Below are 21175 nucleotides of genomic sequence, written 5' to 3' on the forward strand. Positions count from 1 at the left end.
TTGCCTCTCCCTCACCTAATCCGCGCCCCATCGTTAAACGCGGCACTGGGGCTAACTTTGCCAAGTTTCTGGGAAATCTTGGCCGTTAGTATCGTGTTGGTCACCCCAGAATGGGCTGTTTAGAACACATGCACCGTTAACGTCTACGTATAGACCCATCGGAAAGTGGACCGGCCTGATTTCTGCACGTCATCATTTTTCCACTGTATGCAACGGTCAGATATTTCGCATAATTGCCATTTTGTCACGCGTGCTGCGTGTACAAGTGGCTGTGGAGAGTGTTGCGTGGATGGCAATGGACAGGGGAAGACATTGTGCTTTTGAATAATTTCTTCTTAAATGGTGGTGACTCGTCCACCATACACGTGGCAGAAATTTACATCTCATATCGCTTTCCAATGATCGTAGCCGTCCAGTTGGCGGTATCAAATGAGTGGCTAAAAACTGAATAATCAGATAGTTAAAGATCTAAGATCATTGATTATGATCCATTCACATAGCCTGACATAGTTGGGACGTGTATGGTGGAGATCTAACAAATCTAGAAAGTGTGAAGAAAGGTCCTGGAATCCTCTACAGCACTTGTTTCACGCAGTGCGTAAAACACCCAAATATGTGGGGCCATTATGTTGTATACGTAAAATCCACTCCGTTTATCAGGTTCTATCCTTAACGCTAGGCCTCAAGGACAAATATCATCCAGATCCAAAAATCAGATGATCCAGGCCACATGGAAAAGTGGGGATTCGATGCCAACCATAGGTTTGTGTGTGGGATCACCATGGAGTATATACTTCATCGAAGCCATTAATCAGATTTAAATCACCAGGATGAATATGGGATGCAAAATCATCCTAATAGAAAAACTCAGGCAAGCCACAAAGCGTGAACTTAGTGGTTTTACTAGCAATTTTACATTGTTGCTGTTGATTTGATCCATATGAGTTTTTAATAGGGCTTATATTTCCCATGGACGGTCCACATAATGGTTCTAACCTGATGGACGGAGTGGATTTTACATGTACAACAATATGGACCCCACGGAGCTTGGGTGTCTGCGTATAAAATTGCCGTAGGTAAATCCGGTCCTGAAGACAGCGCATGGTGCGGGAGTCCTCCTAGGCTAGCCCTTAACGCAACTCAAATCCTTACCTTCAATCACAAGGAGACTCGCTTCTTCGGCTGCACAAAGGATCAATCCGGTCCATTCATATAGAAGATCCCACCATAGAAAATATCAACCGTGAAAATATCTCACTGATCTCTAACCATCACCATCCACAAAGGCGAGAAAGAACCAACCGCCAATATTTCACTTATCAATCGAGGAATACAAATAATCTCTAATCGGTGAGGATTTTCACTAGTTAAGATACCCATATTAGGTCCTGCTACATGAATGGTCTGGATCCCCAAGAGGTGGGGTAACAGAGGAATGTCTCGAAGGAGCGAGTCTCTCTACGAAGACAGCAAACTCAAATTTTTGAAAGCACATGCAAGGTAACCGTTAGGAACCCAGACCAACGTGTCTGTTTCCCAGCTTTAATGATATAATCCAACGGTCGCAATTCACTAGCCGTTGGATTTTAAAAGCGGATCTACGGACATAATATTCCGTCCCCTTTTCATGTTCACGTTCCAGCCATTTTTTTTTTTCTTTTGCACAAATCGAAAAGCCGAATATCAAAGGAAGAGAAGAATCAGAGATAAATGAGATTGGAACCCCTTCTCATGGGGATTCTTTCATAGCCCTCTCTCTCGCTCTCTCCACCGTTCGATCGGAATTCCGGCCAGAGAAGGAGTGGAATCATAACAATTGGATCGGATCCGATCAAGAGAACTGAGGAATATTGGAAATGGAGGTTGGAAGAATCTGGGTCTTGAGTTGCGGATTCCATTTTGTAGATTTTGGACTTCTTATGGGTTTTCATTTTTGTGGATTTTGTGCTTTGATTGATTTCGAGTTTTGATTGCTTTCTTGATGTGAACTCTGCACTTCTTTTTCTTTTTTCTTTTTCTATTGTTTTCCTATATGGTATTTTCATGATTTGATTTTTAATTGCCTTTTCTAATGTGGGTTTTTTAAATTTGTATTTCATCACATCCTCTGATGTGGGGTTTGTATTATCTTTGGTCTTGATCGTTTTTCTTATCAGTGTCCCTTCTAGATCTTTTGGGTGTTTCTATTATCTGTCCTTTTGATCATTAATTCGATGTGGGTTCGTTTTTTTAGAGGGGGATTCCGTAGATTCGATTTTAAAATTTCAAAAAAAATAAAATAAAAATTGGGTTAATTTCCGATGTGGGATTTTTTTTTTTTTTTGATTGATTGAATGTTCTAATGTGGAATTTCCATATTTTGTTGATATTGTTAGATTTGATGTTTTGATTGTTCTTTCAGTGGCTTTTTTTTTTAAAAAAAATGTTTTGGTTTATTCTTCTGATGTGTATTTAGTTTAGGTCTCTTGCGTTTTGTTTGCTTTCGTAAAGTGGGTTTTGTAGATTGATTGAGTTTAATTGTTTTTCAGATTTTATTGTCTTTTGTTTTTACATTTTATTTTTATTTTTTGAATTGTTTTTATCAGATCAAAAAACTTCTGATTTTCTTTACCGATGTGGGTTTTTAAAGATTGTGAGTTTTGATTGTTTCTACATTTTTTATTTTTTATTTTTCATTCTTCTTACATGGAGTCGTTAAATCTTTTGAGTTTTTCTTTCGTGATGAAGATCTTTTGTTCTATTAAGGGGTTCTGGTGAGGTTTTCGGGTTGATTTTTCTGCTGTGTTCGAAGATTTCTTGAATTAAATGTTCTTCCCTTTTTTGTGATTGTAGAGAAGAGAAATAGATGGATATGGCAAGACTAATCCAATCATGACTAAGCCTGGGAATGTCCAAGGTACATCAGTTGAACTTTTTTTTTTTTTTTTAAATGAATGGATTCAATATTCCGATCTTTAACTCCACCCTAATTAATTGCTTTCTGTTTTTTTTTTTTTCCTTCTTTATTTCATCTGACAGGTATTCGAATGGAGGGTGGGAAATCTGCTGCAGAAGTGGGAAACAATCGCAGAGCATTGAGGGAAATCAAGAATTTTACGGGTGCTCCTCCCCCTTATCCTTGCGCAATCAGCAAAAGGGGGTTACCAGAGTATTTTATAGAACCCTTATCTTTACTTTCAGTAATGGCATGCCTCGTATTCTAATTTCCATTTTATTCTTCTTCTTTTTTTTGGCAGAAAACCTGCCATCGATGAAAGGAACCACCAACATTTTGTAGGACATCGACCCATCACAAGGTCAGCAAGAGACCGTTCCTGTAAAAATTTCTTTCCATTTTTATATAAAAAAAAAAAAAATCAAAATTGTCTGCTGATTGAGCTTTTTGTACTATGTTTTAACTGTTTTGGTTCAGGAAATTCGCAGCTTCATTGGTAAACAAACATCACCATTCTCATCAAGTAAGTTGCAAATGATTTTATTTTATTTTTTCTAGTCATGGTTTGTGATCTTTCTTCAGACTAATTTTTTTCCTCTCTCTTTTCAGGATTCCAATCAAGGAAATGAATTGGTGGTTGACAATGAGAAACATAAGAAAGCAATCCCATCGATACAAGTAAGTTGCAGATGATTTTTTTTTTTATTTTTTATTTTCTAGTCATGGTTTGTGATCTTTCTTCAGACTAATTTTTTTTCTCTCTCTTTTCAGGATTCCAATCAAGGAAATGAATTGGTGGTTGACAATGAGAAACATAAGAAAGCAATCCCATCGATACAAATGTTAAATCCTAAAGAAAATTTTACAGTCATAGATGTGGATGACTATATGGAGGCTAATGAATTGCCAGCATTTGTGAAGCAAACAGAAGCAATATTAGAGGAAATGGAACAATTGGTTTGTAGAACCAACACTTTAAACCAGTTATATTTTTCATAAATCAGGGGTTTGAGTTTTTTTATTCATTAAAGCATCACATTTTGTGACAGCAGGATAAGTATGATATCGAGGTTGAGATGGAGGATATAGTGCCAGAGCCAATGCTAGATATTGATAGTTGTGACTCCAATAATCCACTCGCTGTTATTGATTATGTTAAGGACATCTATACCTTCTACAGACAAGCTGAGGTAATCACATTTTCCATACTATTAGTTTGGAGACCACATATGGTTATCACATTTTCTCATACATTGTCCTAGTTGTCTCTCACATTGTCCATACTTAAAAAGGTTCCTAACATCCTCTTGTGATTGCATATTTTATAGAAGTACATTTGTTTCTTTTTTCTTTGGATTGATAGATCCCTTCATGTTTCAGTCCTTTTTTAAATAAAATTTCTTTCAACATTTGATTGAGAATAGTGCTTATTTATTTCTTTCTTTTATTATTGGCATTTGTTTCTTGGAATTTTTTTCTGGAGAAAAACCCTAAGAAATAATAAAAGTAAGGAGAACCAATGAGAAAACTATATGAGCTCTTCCGTACTGATCCTATCCTATCGCTTATGTCGGTTGATTTTGTTTTTATGGTATGCCCTTGCTTTTGTCAGTTTTTGTCTCTTTAGTTTGTGTAGCATAATAATTAGTCCAGTGTAAAACATAAAACTTATTAATACCAATAGGAATTTCTTTAGAATAACAACTATAGATTTACGACGTCAGCTCAAAGTCACACATAAAATTCATTGATGCAGATAGGAATATTTTTCAGAATAACACTCATAAAGTTTACTAGGGCTAGTAAGTTTCAAAGATCTTAAAAAATCGGGGAATGAACAAAAGAGAAAAGAATTATTAGTGCTCCTCTCCTATCATATGCCCACTTTATACACATAAACCTTTTTTTGAAAGTGTAATTGATACGAAATAATTTTCAAAGTCACACATAAAATTCATTGATGCCTATAGGAATATTTTTCAGAATAACACTCATAAAGTTTACTAGGGCTAGTAAGTTTCAAAGATCTTAAAAAATCGGGGAATGAACAAAAGAGAAAAGAATTATTAGTGCTCCTCTCCTATCATATGCCCACTTTATACACAAACCTTTTTATTAAAAAGGTATAATTGATACGAAATAATTTTCAAAGTCACACATAAAATTCATTGATGCAGATAGGAATATTTTTCAGAATAACACTCATAAAGTTTACTAGGGCTAGTAAGTTTCAAAGATCTTAAAAAATCGGGGAATGAACAAAAGAGAAAAGAATTATTAGTGCTCCTCTCCTATCATATGCCCACTTTATACACAAACCTTTTTTTGAAGGTAAAATTGATACGAAATAATTTTCAAAGTAACACAAAATTCTTTGATGTCGATAGGAATATTTTTCGGAATAACACCCATAAAATTTACCGGTGCTAGTAAGTTTCAGTCAAATTTACTGGTAATATTTTTTAGAATGAACAAAAGAGAAAAGAATTTGTGCTCCTCTCCTATCATATGCCCACTTTATACAACACATAAACCTTTTTTTGAAGGTATAATTGATACGAAATAATTTTCAAAGTAACACATAAAATTCTTTGATGTTGATAGGAATATTTTTCAAAATAACACCCATAAAATTTACCGGTGCTAGTAAGTTTCAGTCAAATTTACTGGTGCTAGTAAGTTTCAAACATCTTTAAAAAATCAAGGAATGAACAAAACAGAAAAAATTTATTAGTGCTCCTCTCCTATCATATGCCCATTTTATATACACACAACAAAGCTCACCACTCCACTTGCGATCTTAAGTTACAATCACACCTGGAACCTTCTTCCCCCACTGTTGCATGATTAGGTGTTTTTTTTTCCTACCATTGATGCGTATGAGTTTCACTGACATTGGTATATAATATTAATACAAGGGTTTGCTAACATCCCCAAAAGAATTATTAGTGCTCCTCTCCTATCATATGCCCATTTTATACACACAACAAAGCTCACCACTCCACTTGCGATCTTAAGTTACAATCACACCTGGAACCTTCTTCCCCCACTGGTGCATGATTAGGTGTTTTTTTCCACCATTGATGCGTATGAGTTTCACTAACATTGGCATATAATATTAAGACAAGGGTTTGCAAACATCCCCTTTTAAAATCGCACACAAGGTATGCTATTGCCTATTTAAAATCGCACACAAGGTATGCTATTGCCTATTTGAACCACCATTCTTTCATTGAGAAAGCCATGGTACAAGAATTAGGTGTTTTTTTCCACCATTGATGTGTATGAGTTTCACTAACATTGGTATATAATATTAAGACAAGGGTTTGCAAACATCCCCAAACCTTTTAAAATTGCACACAAGGTAAGCTATTGCCTATCTGAACCACCATTCTTTCATTGAGAAAGCCATGGTACAAGAATCACGCCAATCGGATGATCCTGACCCTTTGAGTGAGGCCAATTTGTTACAATTGATGCAAGTGGGGCTGAGGGAATAGAAATACAATAAGAGAATGGAAGAATGAGAGAGAAATGAAGTGTTTCACTATGGTGGATGGACCCTTTGAGTGAGGCCAATTTGTTACAATTGATGCAAGTGGGGCTGAGGGAATAGAAATACAATAAGAGAATGGAAGAATGAGAGAGAAATGAAGCGTTTCACTATGGTGGATGGGTACAAGCTGTTGCAACCCCCCAGAAAGCACCATGAAATTACTTAGTTGGTCCTATTGACCCAACAAAGCTGTAAAAAAGAAAAATACATGTAAAAATAATACTAGCAAAAAAGAAAAGTTATTATAACCCTCCATTTGCATCATTCCACCATCGAGTTTGTTTCATCAACATCTTCGTCAAATTCAAAAAGGCCAACCACGTTAAAAGTAGGTGAGATAGGCCTTCTGGTAGCTCAATCCGATATGCGTTGTCATTGATTTTTTTCAACAGTCGACATGGGCCAACTTTCTTTGGTTTTCAACTTTGTTAGTGTAGGTGTCAGTCGGGAATCATTCCTTGCGCAAGTACACAATAACCAAATTGCCTTCCACAAACACCTTGGAACGCCTATGCATGTCAGCATCCCCTTTTTTTCTATAGTTCTCTTCCACACTTGTTCGTGCATGTCATGCATGTTCATGCAAGTGGGGCTAAGGGAATAGAAATACAATAAGAGAATGGAAGATTGAGAGAGAAATGAAGCGTTTCACTATGGTGGATGGGTATATAATATTAAGACAAAGGTTTGCTAACATCCCCAAACCTTTTAAAATCGCACACAAGGTAAGCTATTGCCTATCTGAACCATTCTTTCATTGAGAAAGCCATGGTACAAGAATCACGCCAATCAGATGATCCTGACCCTTTAAGTGAGGCCAATTTGTTACAACTGATGCAAGTGGGGCAAAGGGAATAGAAATACAATAAGAGAATGGAAGAATGAGAGAGAAATGAAGTGTTTCACTATGGTGGATGGGTACAAGCTGTTGCAACCCCCCAGAAAGCACCATGAAATTACTTAGTTGGTCCTATTGACCCAACAAAGCTGTAAAAAAGAAAAATACATGTAAAAATAATACTTGCAAAAAAGAAAAGTTATTATAACCCTCCATTTGCATCATTCGACTATCGAGTTTGTTTCATCAACATCTTCGTCAAATTCAAAAAGGCCAACCACGTTAAAAGTAAGTTCTGGTAGCTCGATCCGATATGCGTTGTCATTGATTTTTTTCAATAGTCAACATGGGCCAACTTTCTTTGGTTTTCAACTTTGTTGGTGTAGGTGTCGGTCAGGAATCATTCCTTGCGCAAGTACACAATAACCAAATTGCCTTCCACAAACACCTTGGAATGCCTAAGCATGTTAGCATCCTCTTTTTTTCTATTGTTCTCTTCCACACTTGTTCGTGGATGTCATACATGTTCATCACCATGTCCTCCGCTTCCTTGCTTGTCCCCCCTAAAACAGTCGGTGAAGGGGCCAAGTCTAGGACATGGTTGGGGGGTTCCTTCCATAAACAAACCTCAAAAAGGTTTTTTCAGCACTCGACTTGAGCTAAATCAAGTCTCATTGTCATGGTTTGTCCTCTACAATGCTTCTCAACAAGTTTCCAAGGCTTCTACTTATCACATCGGTTTAGCTGTCCATTTGGGGATGATATGTGCTATTGTAAAGTAGTGTTTATCCTCTTCTACAAATTCCTCCAAAAATGACTTAGAAATTTTGAGTCTCCATACACCATGCAAGCAAACAATCTCTTTGAAGAACAAGTTAGCAATGTGTATAGGATCCATGGTCTTCTTGCAATCAATATGTAACGCCCTGAAAATCAGGGGTCGAGCATAGACTCAACTCCTAAGTTCCAACGCATCACTTATACAACATAGATAATGATGATTAAATGTCGTTTGTATTAGTGCCTTAAATATGAATGGGATTATACCAAAACAGCATATCATACTCCAGAGGCAATTAAAGTACGCTAGCGGAAGACTGTGATACGTATATAAACTATTCAAAAATAATAGCAAGCCCTCAGAGTATGAATGTCACTAGGTTAAATAATTACAAGTTCAGTTCTAAAATGAACAAAATAAGAAAGTGTAATATTCTCTATCCCAAAACCCTGTAGCCCCGTCAGCGCAACTCCAGGTCTACATGGACCCACCAGAGAGTTGCATATAAGAGAGCTCCTCCTCGTCATCGTAATAGTCCGGCTCTGTTTCATAAGCATCACCATCACCTGCAGCTAAGACAGAGTCTGGTTGGTGTGTACAACACTATCCCAGAACGTTGGAGTGAGTGATCAACTCAGTGGAACTATGAAGCAAAGGTTAACATGTTATCAATTCAGTCAAGCAGTAATGATAAAGCAATACAACACTCATGTCCTAAGTACTCTTGTTAATGCAAGAATGATATGTTGTAATGATGCATGCCCTCACCTGTACTCCCTCTTGTGACAACATCTTACGATCGCGGCATGCACCACTCCCAGTAAACTTGCACTTCCTCGCCAAAGCACCGTGCAATGTGATGCATGATCGTGTTATCCAAGTTCTTAATTAGCCCTTTTTCATACAGCGGGATTGGGAAGCTAAGGCACCTCCCTTTATATTATATACCCAAACATTGATCCATCTAGGGTCGTCACTCCTAGTCATTCACATACGATAGATGATTCCAAGTTGCCACAGAGAGGCTCGTCACTTCAGCGCAGTTTAGAGTATGCTCGAGGTCATTACGAGAGGCTCGTCACTTGATCGTAGGCCGACAGCACGAATACAGTGTCTCATATCACCGTATTCGGTTCACGAGTCTGGGTTGCTCACTGGACACTACGGGGAGGCTCGTCACCCCAGCGTATGCTACAGCTCGACCACGGTGTCCCATACCACCATGCCCCGCTCATGAGTCTTAGCAGATCAAGGTACCAAGGTTAAACGGGTTTTCACTGGTGAGTTTGGTACCTTAGATTCAAGCAGTAGCGTCCATACATGGTGAACATACATTAGGCCAATCGGGTTGCTTGACAAGCTCGATTGGTATGAGCATACGTCAACTTAATCGAAGCATTCCACGTGGCCTAACCACTGCCGTCAAATGACATATGACTCAGATTCGTCGAACGTATCCATCGTGGCTAAATCAATTCGGCCATCGAACATAAACTGTTACTGATTGCCTGGGCTACATCGTAGCCCCAATCACACTCCAACATTAACATCCACATGTACAACCAAAGCCAGCATATGACAACCAAATTTGAATATAAATCTTATTTGAGCATTTTAACATTACACATACTACACATGTTACCATACATAGGCAGTTCATCCATCGATTACATAGTAGTAAGGTAGGTAGGTTACATAGAGAAACTGTAACCATAGATAAGGGGATTGAGAATCCTATCTCAATACCTTCATTACATGCATTTAAACAAGCGTTTTCTCATTCAGGCATTTTATCAAACACCTAGACTACACCTATTACATACATGTAATAAATCAGTTAAAACACATGTTATAGAAAATCCTTTTATATAGGAGTTGCCATACATACAACAATCAGGTATTCCCAATCAGAAATCATGGCAAGCACAAATCATAATTCCATACTCATTCAGACATTTCGACAAACACATGGAAAACATTGTATCTAGGCATATGTGATAGCAATCAAGTCAGACATAAATCATTGCCGACATTGAAAGCCTTGAAAACCATAACCTAAACGTTTATAGTCCGCGCCTTTCGCCAGTAAACTTGTAACGAACTCAGTTCGTTCTCTAATTTGTTGTCTACGGCACAACGGCAACCTAAAGTATGAAATAGGTTAGCTAATTCATCATTCACTCTATTTGAAACCCTAAAACAGATTAGGGTTAGGATTTCTTACTTACGAACGGAGTCAGAATCACCAGAAAAGCGATATAGATGTGGCTGTTATGCATGTGGAGCGTCAAGGAAGAATCCCAGAAGCAAACGCCAACTCTCTCTCTCACTTTCTCTCTCTTTCCTTCTCTTTCCTCTCTCTTCTCTCTCCTAGGGTTAGGAATTCGTATGGAATGAGAGAGAGAGAGGGGTTTAGGCCCTTATATAGGCCCAGAACTGATGGGAATGGCCCCAAGGCCATGGTATACTTAGGTTATAGCCAAAAGTGGATTGTTCCGATCCAACGGAGCTGTTCTGGAGGCCCCTTTTCCACATGCGATCGGACTTAAGCTTCCTGACAGTGGATCTAGGTTAGGCTAAGACTTCGGTCCGATCGGGTTTACAGATCGACCGCGGAGGACCAGTTTCAGTTCAATGGTCACCGATACTCGATCAGGGCCACAAGTGTACTGACATGTGTTGGAAATTTATCCTATCCTGATTCGAGGGTGTAATTGGGTCAGATTCCAACGGTCTAAATCCTTAGATTTGGCCTGCAAGTGAAACGAATCAATTCACTTAAGTTTCAGTTCGTTTCCTAAAGATATTCGCGTTTCTCACACACTTCGCTCCGGGCTCAAGTTGTGCGTTTCTGGATAGTGTTACAACTTGATTTCCAAGGTGGTTGTCAAGTCCAGTAATGCGGTCATAACCGTATAGTTTTGGGGTAATCGGACTTTCGACGTACGGTCCAAGTTCGATACGGAGTTTCAAGGTGCTCCCGAGGGCAACCGGGTTTAGAGATTGATTCTAGATTTCAGGGTAAAGTAGCGTCAATGACTCTGCACGTTTTGGGTCTTGCAGATCATATTTAAAGTGATTAGTGCTAATTTCACAAGTACTCTAGTTTAGCACTAGCTAATTCTTGTCTAATTTCTAAAGGATTTGGTCCCGAGTGATTTCTGCCTAAGGTGATACTCGGGTCTTTGTACGGATTTTTCCGAGATGTTACACAATAAAATGAGCCCATCTTTGAGAAATGATCCACAATAGCAAAGATAGAATCCATACCTCATTGGGTTCTAGGAAGCCCCAAAACAAAGTCCATGCTAATATCGGTCCAAGGAAACATTGGGGGGGTTTCCTTCCATAAACAAACCTCAAAAAGCCATTTCCCCAATAAAAAGGTTTTTTCAGCACTCAACTTGTGCTAAATCAAGTCCCATTGTCATGGTTTGTCCTCTACAACGCTTCTCAACAAGTTTCCAAGGCTTTTATTTATCACATCGGTTTAGCCGTCCATTTGGGGATGATATGTGCTATTGTAAAGTAGTGTTTATCCTCTTCTACAAATTCTTCCAAAAATGACTTAGAAATTTTGAGTCTCCATACACCATGCAAGCAAACTATCTCTTTGAAGAACAAGTTAGTGTATAGGATCCATGGTCTTCTTGCAATCAATAAAATGAGCCCATCTTTAAGAAACGATCCACAATAGCAAAGATAGAATCCATACCTCATTGGGTTATAGGAAGCCCCAAAACAAAGTCCATGCTAATATCGGTCTAAGGAAACATAGGAATCAACCATGGCATGTAGAGTCCCATGTTTTGTGTGTGTCCCTTGAAAGCATGAAAAATTCCACATACCGAGACACATGTTGTTATAACTTTGCCAAAAATATTTTCCTACCACTAGGGCCATCGTTACCACTATGAAGTTGCGCACAATAATAGCATGTCGAAGTGAACAATCTGAAACATATAGTTGGACCCTCTTGAAGAGGAGCCCATCATATGCCCCATATATGCAACTCTTTACAATTAGGCCAAAGTAGGCATCATCTACATATAGATATAGATCTTCAAGCTAAAATGCCATCACATGCCCCATTTATGCAACTCTTTACAATTGGGCCAAAGTAGATCTTCAAGCTAAAATGCCAAGTGATAGTAAACTCCTCTTTCATCGGGTCAAAAATCACCTTCACACTAGCCTTCCAAAATGTGTAGGTGTTCTTTTTCCCCATCATGTTTGGAGTTCCTATCATATTGCCCATGGCCTTTCTGACAACAAATGGCATGCATCCATGGGTAATGTCACACCATATTTCATTTTTACATGTTTTTCCAATAGTAAGAGAAACGAGACATCAGTTAGAAATGCATACCTCATTGCCCCCATGATATCTTGAAGGCTAATGAGGGTGCTCCTCCACCTTTAATTGAAGCTTATCCACCACCTTTAGTACACATGTGCACTGTGTACGGAAGAATCCGGTCCATAACAATGATATCTTGTAAGGCTTAGGGTGCTCCTCCACCTTCAAGTGAAGCTTGTCCACCATCATCTCTTTGGAGACCAAAATTTCAACACTCCCACTTTCATGATGACATTGCATACCTTCCCATCACATATGCACTCTGTACGGAAGATATTAGTCTTCAAGTGTTGAGCAACCAAATTTTTGTGAATGACAAAGACTTCACTTCATCCGATTCGATCATTTCATCAAACACTTCATGGTCATCTTCATCATAAACTGTCTCATTATCATCAAATTCCATGTGGTTCATTCACTTCACCTTCCTCATCAAATTCCATGTGGTCTTCATTCACTTCACCTTCCTCATCAAATTCCATGTGGTCTTCATTCACTTCACCTTCCTCATTAAAAGCGGCTAAATTCTTAGCTCAATGCTTAGGGCATCATGCAACCTATGACCGGGTTGCTTACATTTGAAGCAATTAATTGAACGGTTAATCCAAATTTTGAGTAGGTTGAGTTAAAGAGACACCACCATTACCATCGGGCCCCTTCTTTATTGTAAAATTAGCAAAAAAAGCAAGCTTGAGTCCATCCTACTGCTAGAGTCCATTAGAGCACTTCCACAAACACTTGGTGTGCCTCTCTCCCATGAGTTTCGTGTGAGTTTTTTTTCGCCCAAGTTTTTCTAGCTGCATCACTTTAATTATGATTATACTCTTAAGGGCCAATTGATAAGCGTCTAACACCTTCCAAATATTTTGCAAGCTAGCTTGTGTTGGATTGGCATATGGAGGCCATTAACGTAATGGGCAATCGAGTGCTCTTCACTTTCATTTAAGCTACACCTTGAAGAGAGTTGGTAAAATTCTTCTCATGTATTTGTCCATATTGTTATCTCCTTGGCGTAGATTTTCAAATCTCTGAAATACCAATTGTCAGAATCCCCGTTGGTAGGAATTTTTCCTTCAACTTGGACTTCATTTTCTCCCATTTCGCTTTCCTCGTTGGATTTGTGTATTAAAATCATCCCACCAAATTGATGCGTAAACCCTTAATTTGGTAGCAACTAATTTCACTTTCACGTTTTTGGAAACTTTGAAATCGAAGAATTATATCTATGGAACTTACCCAATCAAGAAACTCGTCTAGATGTATGTCCATGAAAGTTAGGGATGTGTCATCCTTGATTCCATGGTCATTGTTACGTCCCCTAATTTGGAATGCTTGAGCTTCAAATCCTTCCTTTTTTGGCCAATCACGCATAGGCCAGTTGAAAAAGGGTTTTCATCATCTTCGAAAGCACTATCATCACATTGCTCACGAAGGTCACAACGATTCGTTGGCGTAGATTTTTAATCTTCAAAAGACCGATTGTGAATAATCCGTTAGTGGGAATATTCCCTTCAACTTGGATTTCATTTTCTCCCATGTGGTGGTAACCTTGCTTTCCTCATTGGATTCATGTATTTTGAACATCATCCCACCATATTGATGCATAAAACCTTAATTTGGTAGCAATTAATTTCACTTTCACATTTTCGGGATCTTTGAAATCAAAGAATTTCTCTACGGAACGTACCCAATCAAGAAACTCATCCAGATGTAGGCGTCCATGAAAGTCGGGCATGTCACTGACCTCTTAATTCTGTGGTTATTGCAATGTCCCCTAATTTGGAATCACCGGGCTTTGAATCCTTCCTCACCGGACCCATCACATGGAGCACAATTGAAAAGGGGGTTTTCGTCATCTTCAGAAGCACCACTAACATTGCTCTCGAACGTCACACAATTCATTGGCGTAAATTTTGATCTTCGAAATGCCAATTATGAATAATCCGTTGGTGGGGATTTTTTGCCTTCAACTTGGATTTCGTTTTCTACCATGTGGAACCTTCCTTTCCTCATTGGATTCATGTATTTTGAACATCATCCCACCAAATTGATGCACAAAACCTTAATTTGGGATCTTTAAAATCAAAGAATTTCTCTAAGGAACTTGTATCAAGAAACTCATCTGAATGTAGGCATCCATGAAAGTCGGTCAACCTTGATTCCATGGTCATTACAACGCCCCCAATGTGGAATGATTAGGCTTCGAATCCTTCCTTGTCCGGACCCATCACGTGGAGCACGGTTTAAAGAAGGGGTTTTCATCATCTTCGAAAGCACCAACTATCATCACATTGTTGCTCACATTGCTCACGAAGGTCACGACGATTCAATCGATGGCCAGTTGCTCAGCTTGCCTTCTCAATGCCTCAATTTCTTCATTTGTTTGGGTATTTACCTCCATCTGCCGTTGTCCACATCTTTCCGCCACAGGGACACCGGAATCATGGGTTGAATGGAGTCTCTAATACTAAATAATGTAAACCGGATTGAGGGAATAGAAATAAGAGAATGGAAGGAGAGAGAGAGATGGAAGGGTTTCACTATGGTGGATGGGTACAAGCTTCATCCAACCTCACTCCTTTAACAAAAGCCCTCTCAAATATAAAATGGTAAAATGCAAAAAAGTTCCCTACTTTCTCTACAACCACTCTTTTTGTAGAGAGCCCACGAAAGCACCATAAAATTACTTAGTTGCTCTTGTTGACCCAACAAAACCACATAAAAGCAAAATATATGTAAAAATAAAACTAGCCCAAAAAAAGAGATCAATAGGTCACCCCCTGTAACCATTATTTAAAAGGCTTCGAGACGTTGCTACATAAGGTGGGGCCATGTAAAAAACCCTTTGGATAATATTTATATCTTTCAGATATTGTGGATCCCACCTGAGACTCGTTGTAGGGAAAAACATTCCTATCAAACAATCTAAATCCATTCAAAAGCGCCACACACATCCGAGAGAATGATGATCAAAACAAAAACACCGATGATCTAGATAATCATGTGGGCCACTTGATGACAGGCCGGCATTGATTTTTGGTAGTGCATGGTTACAATGGGACTCAATGACTGGCCTTGATCTCACATTTACGTGCCATGTTAGCATTTGTGCCAACTAAAGTACCATTTAAAAGGCTTCGGGATGTTGCTAACGTAAAAGCAAAAAATATGTAAAAATAAAACTAGCTGGAAAAAAGGCTTTGGGATGTTGCTAACGTAAGGTGGGGACGTGTAAAAAACCCTTTGGATAATACTTAAATCTTTAAGATATTATGGACTCCCCTGAGACTTGTTGTAGGGAAAAACATTCCTATCAAACAATGTAATCCATCCAAGAGGGGTGCACACAGCCGAGAGAAATGATGATCAAAACAAAAACATTGATGATCTAGATAACCATGTGGGCCATTTGATGACGGACCGGCATTGATTTTTGGTCGTGCATGGTTACAGTGGGATTCTCAATGGCTGGCCCTGATCTCACATTTATGTGCCATGTTAGCATTTGTGTTGACCTAGGTGTTATGTCATCTTAGGCTACCATCACAGCTAGAACTCTATTCCTCCATTAAACAATCCAATCCATTTAAGTTGGACTGGCCAGATTATTGGACTAGTGTGAATTTTTCCTAGTGCATGTTCCCGATGGTACGCACTCCTATTCCTCCATTAAATAATCTAATCCATTCAAGTTGGACCGGCCGGATTATTGGACTAGTGTGAATTTTTCCTAGTGCATGTTCCCGATGGTACTCACTCGATGACTACATTTACATGTCATGTTAGCATTAGCAGTGCGAATAGGTTTAAATCTTTCCTTGGGTGAATGGCCTCATGGTGGGACGCTCAAAAACTAGTGTTGATCTTACATTCACATGCTATGTTAGCATGTGTGCTGCTAATAAGACTCTTCAATCTTTCCTTGCTTGAATAGACTTGATGTATCTGCTTTTCCGCAAGAAATGTATTTGCAGTCAACATGATGTTTGGACCAACACTAATGTTTGGTGCTCCTGGTGGGACTCAATAACTGCCCTGACCTCTGATTAACATACTAGCACATGTGCTGCTAATAACCTTCTTCAACCTTTCCTTGCTCGAATGGCCTGGCCTCAACATCTCCTTTTTCTCCCTTGAGAAATGCATGTGTGGCCTACATGGCGATTGAACCAATGTGATTCTCAGTAATACATGCTCATGGCGGGACTCACCAAGGCACTGGACTTGTTCTCATACTTGAGTGACATGTTTGCATGCGTGCTATAAATATCCTCCTCAATCTACCCTTGCGTGAATGGCCTCAACATCTGCTTTTTCCATGAGAAATTCTGAGGCTACTGAGTGGCCCGGTTAAAGAACCCATTGATTCTCATCACTATCAATAAGTTTTAAAGGCTTAAGTCTACACACTACAAATTCAAATTGTTTCTACATAATACCTATTGGTACCCATATGAGTTATGTCAAATGCACATATTGAAATGTCACACAAATTGAAGTGATGGAGAACTGTCAAAAGCAAGGCCAAAACCATCACCTGTTAACAACAGAACTCAACAGGAATAGTACCCACATCCATGCAAGATTGGGGCCATTCCTTATGTGGGTCCCCACTCCTGTAGTGGGAGTGGGGACCTGTTTGGTTATCAGATGTGCCTTTGGCTTAAAGGGGAATCAACCTGCAGGTATGATTTTCAGGCCATGGCACATACATGTGGAGTGTCCTGAATCACACATGTGGTGAGGGTAGGATTTTGAATCCTACCCTTCCCTTGATACTAGGTGATTAGATAATTACAAGGACTCATTTTTCTATGCAGGCTTCCAGCTGTGTCTCTCCAAACTATATGTCCCACCAATCTGACATCAACGAGAAGATGAGGGCTATTTTGATTGACTGGCTGATTGAGGTAAATGAAATAGATGTATCGATCTTATGATTCTTATGTAGTTCTGAATTTTTATATGAGCAGACATCTAACTATATTTTATAACAGGTGCACTATAAATTTGAACTCATGGATGAGACCTTATTCCTGACTGTCAACCTCATAGACAGATTCTTAGAGCGTCAGACAGTTGTAAGGAAGAAGCTTCAGTTGGTTGGAGTGACTGCCATGCTTCTGGCATGCAAGTATGAAGAAGTGTCCGTACCAGTTGTAGAGGATCTAATTCTCATTTCAGACAAAGCATATACAAGGGATGAAGTCCTAGAAATGGTAACTCTCTTTTTCCTCTTGATCATGTAGTTGATAAGCCTTCTACACCTAGGCCATTAAAAAAAAAAAAAAAAAGCATGCTCAAAAATAGGATGCTCCTCTCATCAGATGGGCCTAAAAAATGAGGATGGGTCCGCTCATCAGATGAGTCCAAAGATCAGGATGGTTTGTCTAATTCTCATTTCAGACAAAGCATATACAAGGGATGAAGTCCTAGAAATGGTAACTCTCTTTTTCCTACTGATCATGTAGTTGATAAGCATTGTACACCTAGGCCATTTTTATTTTTTTTTAAAAAGGCATGCTCAAAAATAGGATGCTCCTCTCATCGGATGGGCCTAAAAAATGAGGATGGGTCTGCTCATCAGATGAGTCCAAAGATCAGGATGGGTTTGCTCATCAGGTAGAATGTGGATCCATGGGGCAGTTAAAACTCTCCTTTGTTTTCTTACATATGTGGTTCTACCTGAGGAGTTGACCAGCCTAATTTTGGGGTCAGGTCATCACATGGCACAGCCCACACACCTTCCCAGTTGTAACATGACATACATGACCTGCTTGCTGATGTGTGTAAGAGTTGCCAAGTACACTTGGCAAAAAGCTCATATAAATACCATTGACAATAGTTTTTCTTTTGTTTCCCCTCATGTTAGATTCTACATTATTTCACTTCCGTTTTGTTTAATTCTTGCAGGAGAAACTAGTGATCAATACGTTGCAGTTCAACATGTCTGTGCCGACTCCTTATGTTTTTATGAGGAGGTTCCTAAAGGCAACTCAATACCATGACAAGAAGGTGAGATAATATTTTCTCCACACAGGCAATCGCATTGCCTAACTCCGGATTCTAGTGCAATGGTTTTGATAAGAATTTCCCTATCAAACAGCTTGAACTCCTTTCCTTTTTCATGATCGAGCTTTGCCTCATCGAGTATGAAATGCTCAAGTTCCAGCCGTCATTGTTAGCCGCTGCTGCAATCTATACTGCCCAGTGCACTCTCAGAGGGTTCAGGCATTGGACCAAGACCAGTGAATGCTATACTAGCTACAAGGAAGATCAGCTGCTGTGAGTTCTTTTTCTCAATTACCTTTTCTTTTCCTTCCGAAGTCTCATAACTAAGAGGCTTGCTGCTCTAAGCCTGCATATGCTCCCCCTCCTCATAGATGTCATAGCCCCAATTATCTGGTACATGCCAGTTTCCAACACATCCACCTAACACGCTGCCACACATGGCAACATGACAAGAGTATATGCTTAGGCGGGGTGCACATGTATGTATATGCCTAGGCTTCAGAATCAGTCTAGTTCTCAGGTGGGGGCCACAGCGCATGTGTGTAGTAAATGCTTGGGCCATAGTATCAGCCTGGTGGGGCGTCACATATATGACGAGATGGATAATTAGCAAAACATGTTTTCATTTAGTGACATTCTTTAACCTGTTTGTGTACTACAGAGAATGCTCCAGGTTGATGGTAGATTTCCACCAGAGGGCGGCAGTGGGGAAACTCACCGGGGTACACCGCAAGTACAGCACTTTTAAGTTTGGGTTTGTTGCGAAAGTGGAACCGGCTCGATTCCTCTCAGATGCACATTTTCCTTAAACACAGATGGTAGGGTGGATGCACTGAGCATGCAACAGAAGTTGCACATGACTGATGAATATGAACATGAACAGTATTAACATAACTCTATATTACTTGTTCTGTATGTAGTGAACATTGCTTGTTCTCTTTCCTTGTTTATGTTTATGGAAGGCCGCTCTCAGTGAGAAAAGCTGCATTTCTCTCCATCGGTTTCAATCTCGGTCTTAAACATTATAGGATATTTGGTGATGTACCTTGTTTATGTGAAAGCTGCTCTCAGATAATGTAAGTGGTTAGAGAGAGATGCATTTCTCACCTTGGTAAAAACTTCATGTAAAGAACATCGTTTATGAGTGTTTATTTTCCTTGTTTCTTATAACCTTGTCCAAAATAGTGATGATTATTTTGAATATTTTTACGATCTTCTACTATAGCCAGCGAAAGATATGGACATGTGAGAATCATTTGATAATTTATGGTCACAAGAAGAATGTGTTAGTCATGTTCATCAATTGGACAGGCAATCTTGGATGCGTTTGGTAGATACAGAATGTGTTCAGGAAATAGATACTTGCTATTATTGTTTCCACTTTTGATATTTTCAAGGGAAAAAAAATGCATGTAAAAATGGGTCGTGGGTGAATTTTCTTGTACTCTTCTAGAGGGAAATAGGTTAGGGCTCCGTTTGGATACCACCACCAAATAAGTTACTTTTTCTACTTACAACAGTTGATAAGTTTGGTTTAAGATCAATTGTAAGTAACTTTTTTACAGCAGTTGATAAGTTTGGTTTAAGATCAATTGTAAGTAACTTTTTTACTTAAAGGCACTTCGGCTTAAGTAGAAAGCTACTTAGGCATAAGTAGCTTAAGTAACTTACAATCCAAACGCCCCCTTAACGTCTCAAAATGGGGGCACTTTGGGCAATCTCACAATAGTTGGTTTGATGGAAGGAATAGGATGGAATCACTGCGATCTGTTTGTAGTTGCTTCCACCTAAAATGCAGTCTTACAATGTTTCTGTCATAGTCCATAGCAGTTGTTTTCTCATTCTAGGGGAAGTCAAAAAGCAGCTTGTAGGTGATCACTCATGTCAAATTGTATTCTCTGCAAAAGTTGGTTTGATGGAAAAACTGGATGGAACCAATAAAATATTGAAAGCAGAGGAAAACAATGTTGCTTTCTGCTCACAGTTTTACAATCTCCATCGATGGTCATAACTGCTCTCATTAGAGACACTGGCTTGCTAGAGTTGCAGTTGTGGCAAAGATGCTAGAGTTGCTCTCATTAGAGATGTGGACAACGCTATGTGGTAGCCACTAGTTTCCTAATTTGCAGTTGCTATTCCCTTGTGAGAGAGATTGTTGAATGAGTTTTGTTCAGTTGTGGCAAAGCTGGTGGAATCAATCAGCCATAATCAATTCCTAATCAAACTTCTTGAAGGGATGCCATTGTAGCTCCCATGCAATTTGCAAACAATCTCCATCGATGGCCAATAATATAAACTGCTTAGATTGTTGAAGTATGACTATAATCCAACGTCTAAAAGTCCCACGTAAAAGAAAGCACCAAGGCAGGGATGCCATTGTGGCTCCCATGCAATTTGCAACCATGTTGAGCGATTCAAAGAAATCTTTTATGAGAATGGGCCATGGTAGGCCGGTACTATTCCCTTAATCGGTCACCATGATCCGTGGATATTGAAGGTGGCCCCACACGATGGACAATAACATTGATGGTGGCCCCACTTGATGGATGACCAAAATTAAAGCTGTGCCCTATATAATGAATGGTGCACATTAAGGGTCGGGCTATAATGAGACCCACTTCCAAGGTGAGCCATGTATGATGGACAACCAACATCAAAGTTGAGGCTCACACAATGAATTGTCTATTAGTGCA

The 21175-nt window shown here is 39.2% G+C and overlaps 1 protein-coding gene across 3 annotated transcripts; it reads left to right on the forward strand.

The window, feature by feature from the left end:
• The first annotated feature begins 1417 nt into the window (after positions 1-1417).
• LOC131243303 (G2/mitotic-specific cyclin-2-like) lies at positions 1418-19383 on the forward strand. 3 transcript variants are annotated; one of them, XM_058242541.1, is made up of 12 exons: positions 1418-1500; positions 2833-2896; positions 3019-3148; positions 3237-3296; positions 3413-3458; positions 3707-3892; positions 3985-4125; positions 17291-17380; positions 17468-17689; positions 18384-18485; positions 18577-18755; positions 19144-19383. In XM_058242541.1, the coding sequence occupies exons 2-12, from the start codon at positions 2872-2874 to the stop codon at positions 19289-19291; spliced, it is 1329 nt and encodes a 442-aa protein (XP_058098524.1). In that variant the 5' UTR covers positions 1418-1500; positions 2833-2871; the 3' UTR covers positions 19292-19383. The 3 variants fall into 3 exon arrangements, with proteins under 3 accessions (XP_058098524.1, XP_058098522.1, XP_058098523.1); XM_058242539.1 differs by lacking the exon at positions 1418-1500 and adding an exon at positions 1571-1862; XM_058242540.1 differs by lacking the exon at positions 1418-1500 and adding an exon at positions 1573-1862 and having other exon boundaries at positions 3988-4125.
• Positions 19384-21175: the final 1792 nt, after the last annotated feature.

This window comes from Magnolia sinica, chromosome 4 (assembly GCF_029962835.1).
Source record: "Magnolia sinica isolate HGM2019 chromosome 4, MsV1, whole genome shotgun sequence".
NCBI classification, from domain to species: Eukaryota; Viridiplantae; Streptophyta; class Magnoliopsida; order Magnoliales; family Magnoliaceae; genus Magnolia; species Magnolia sinica.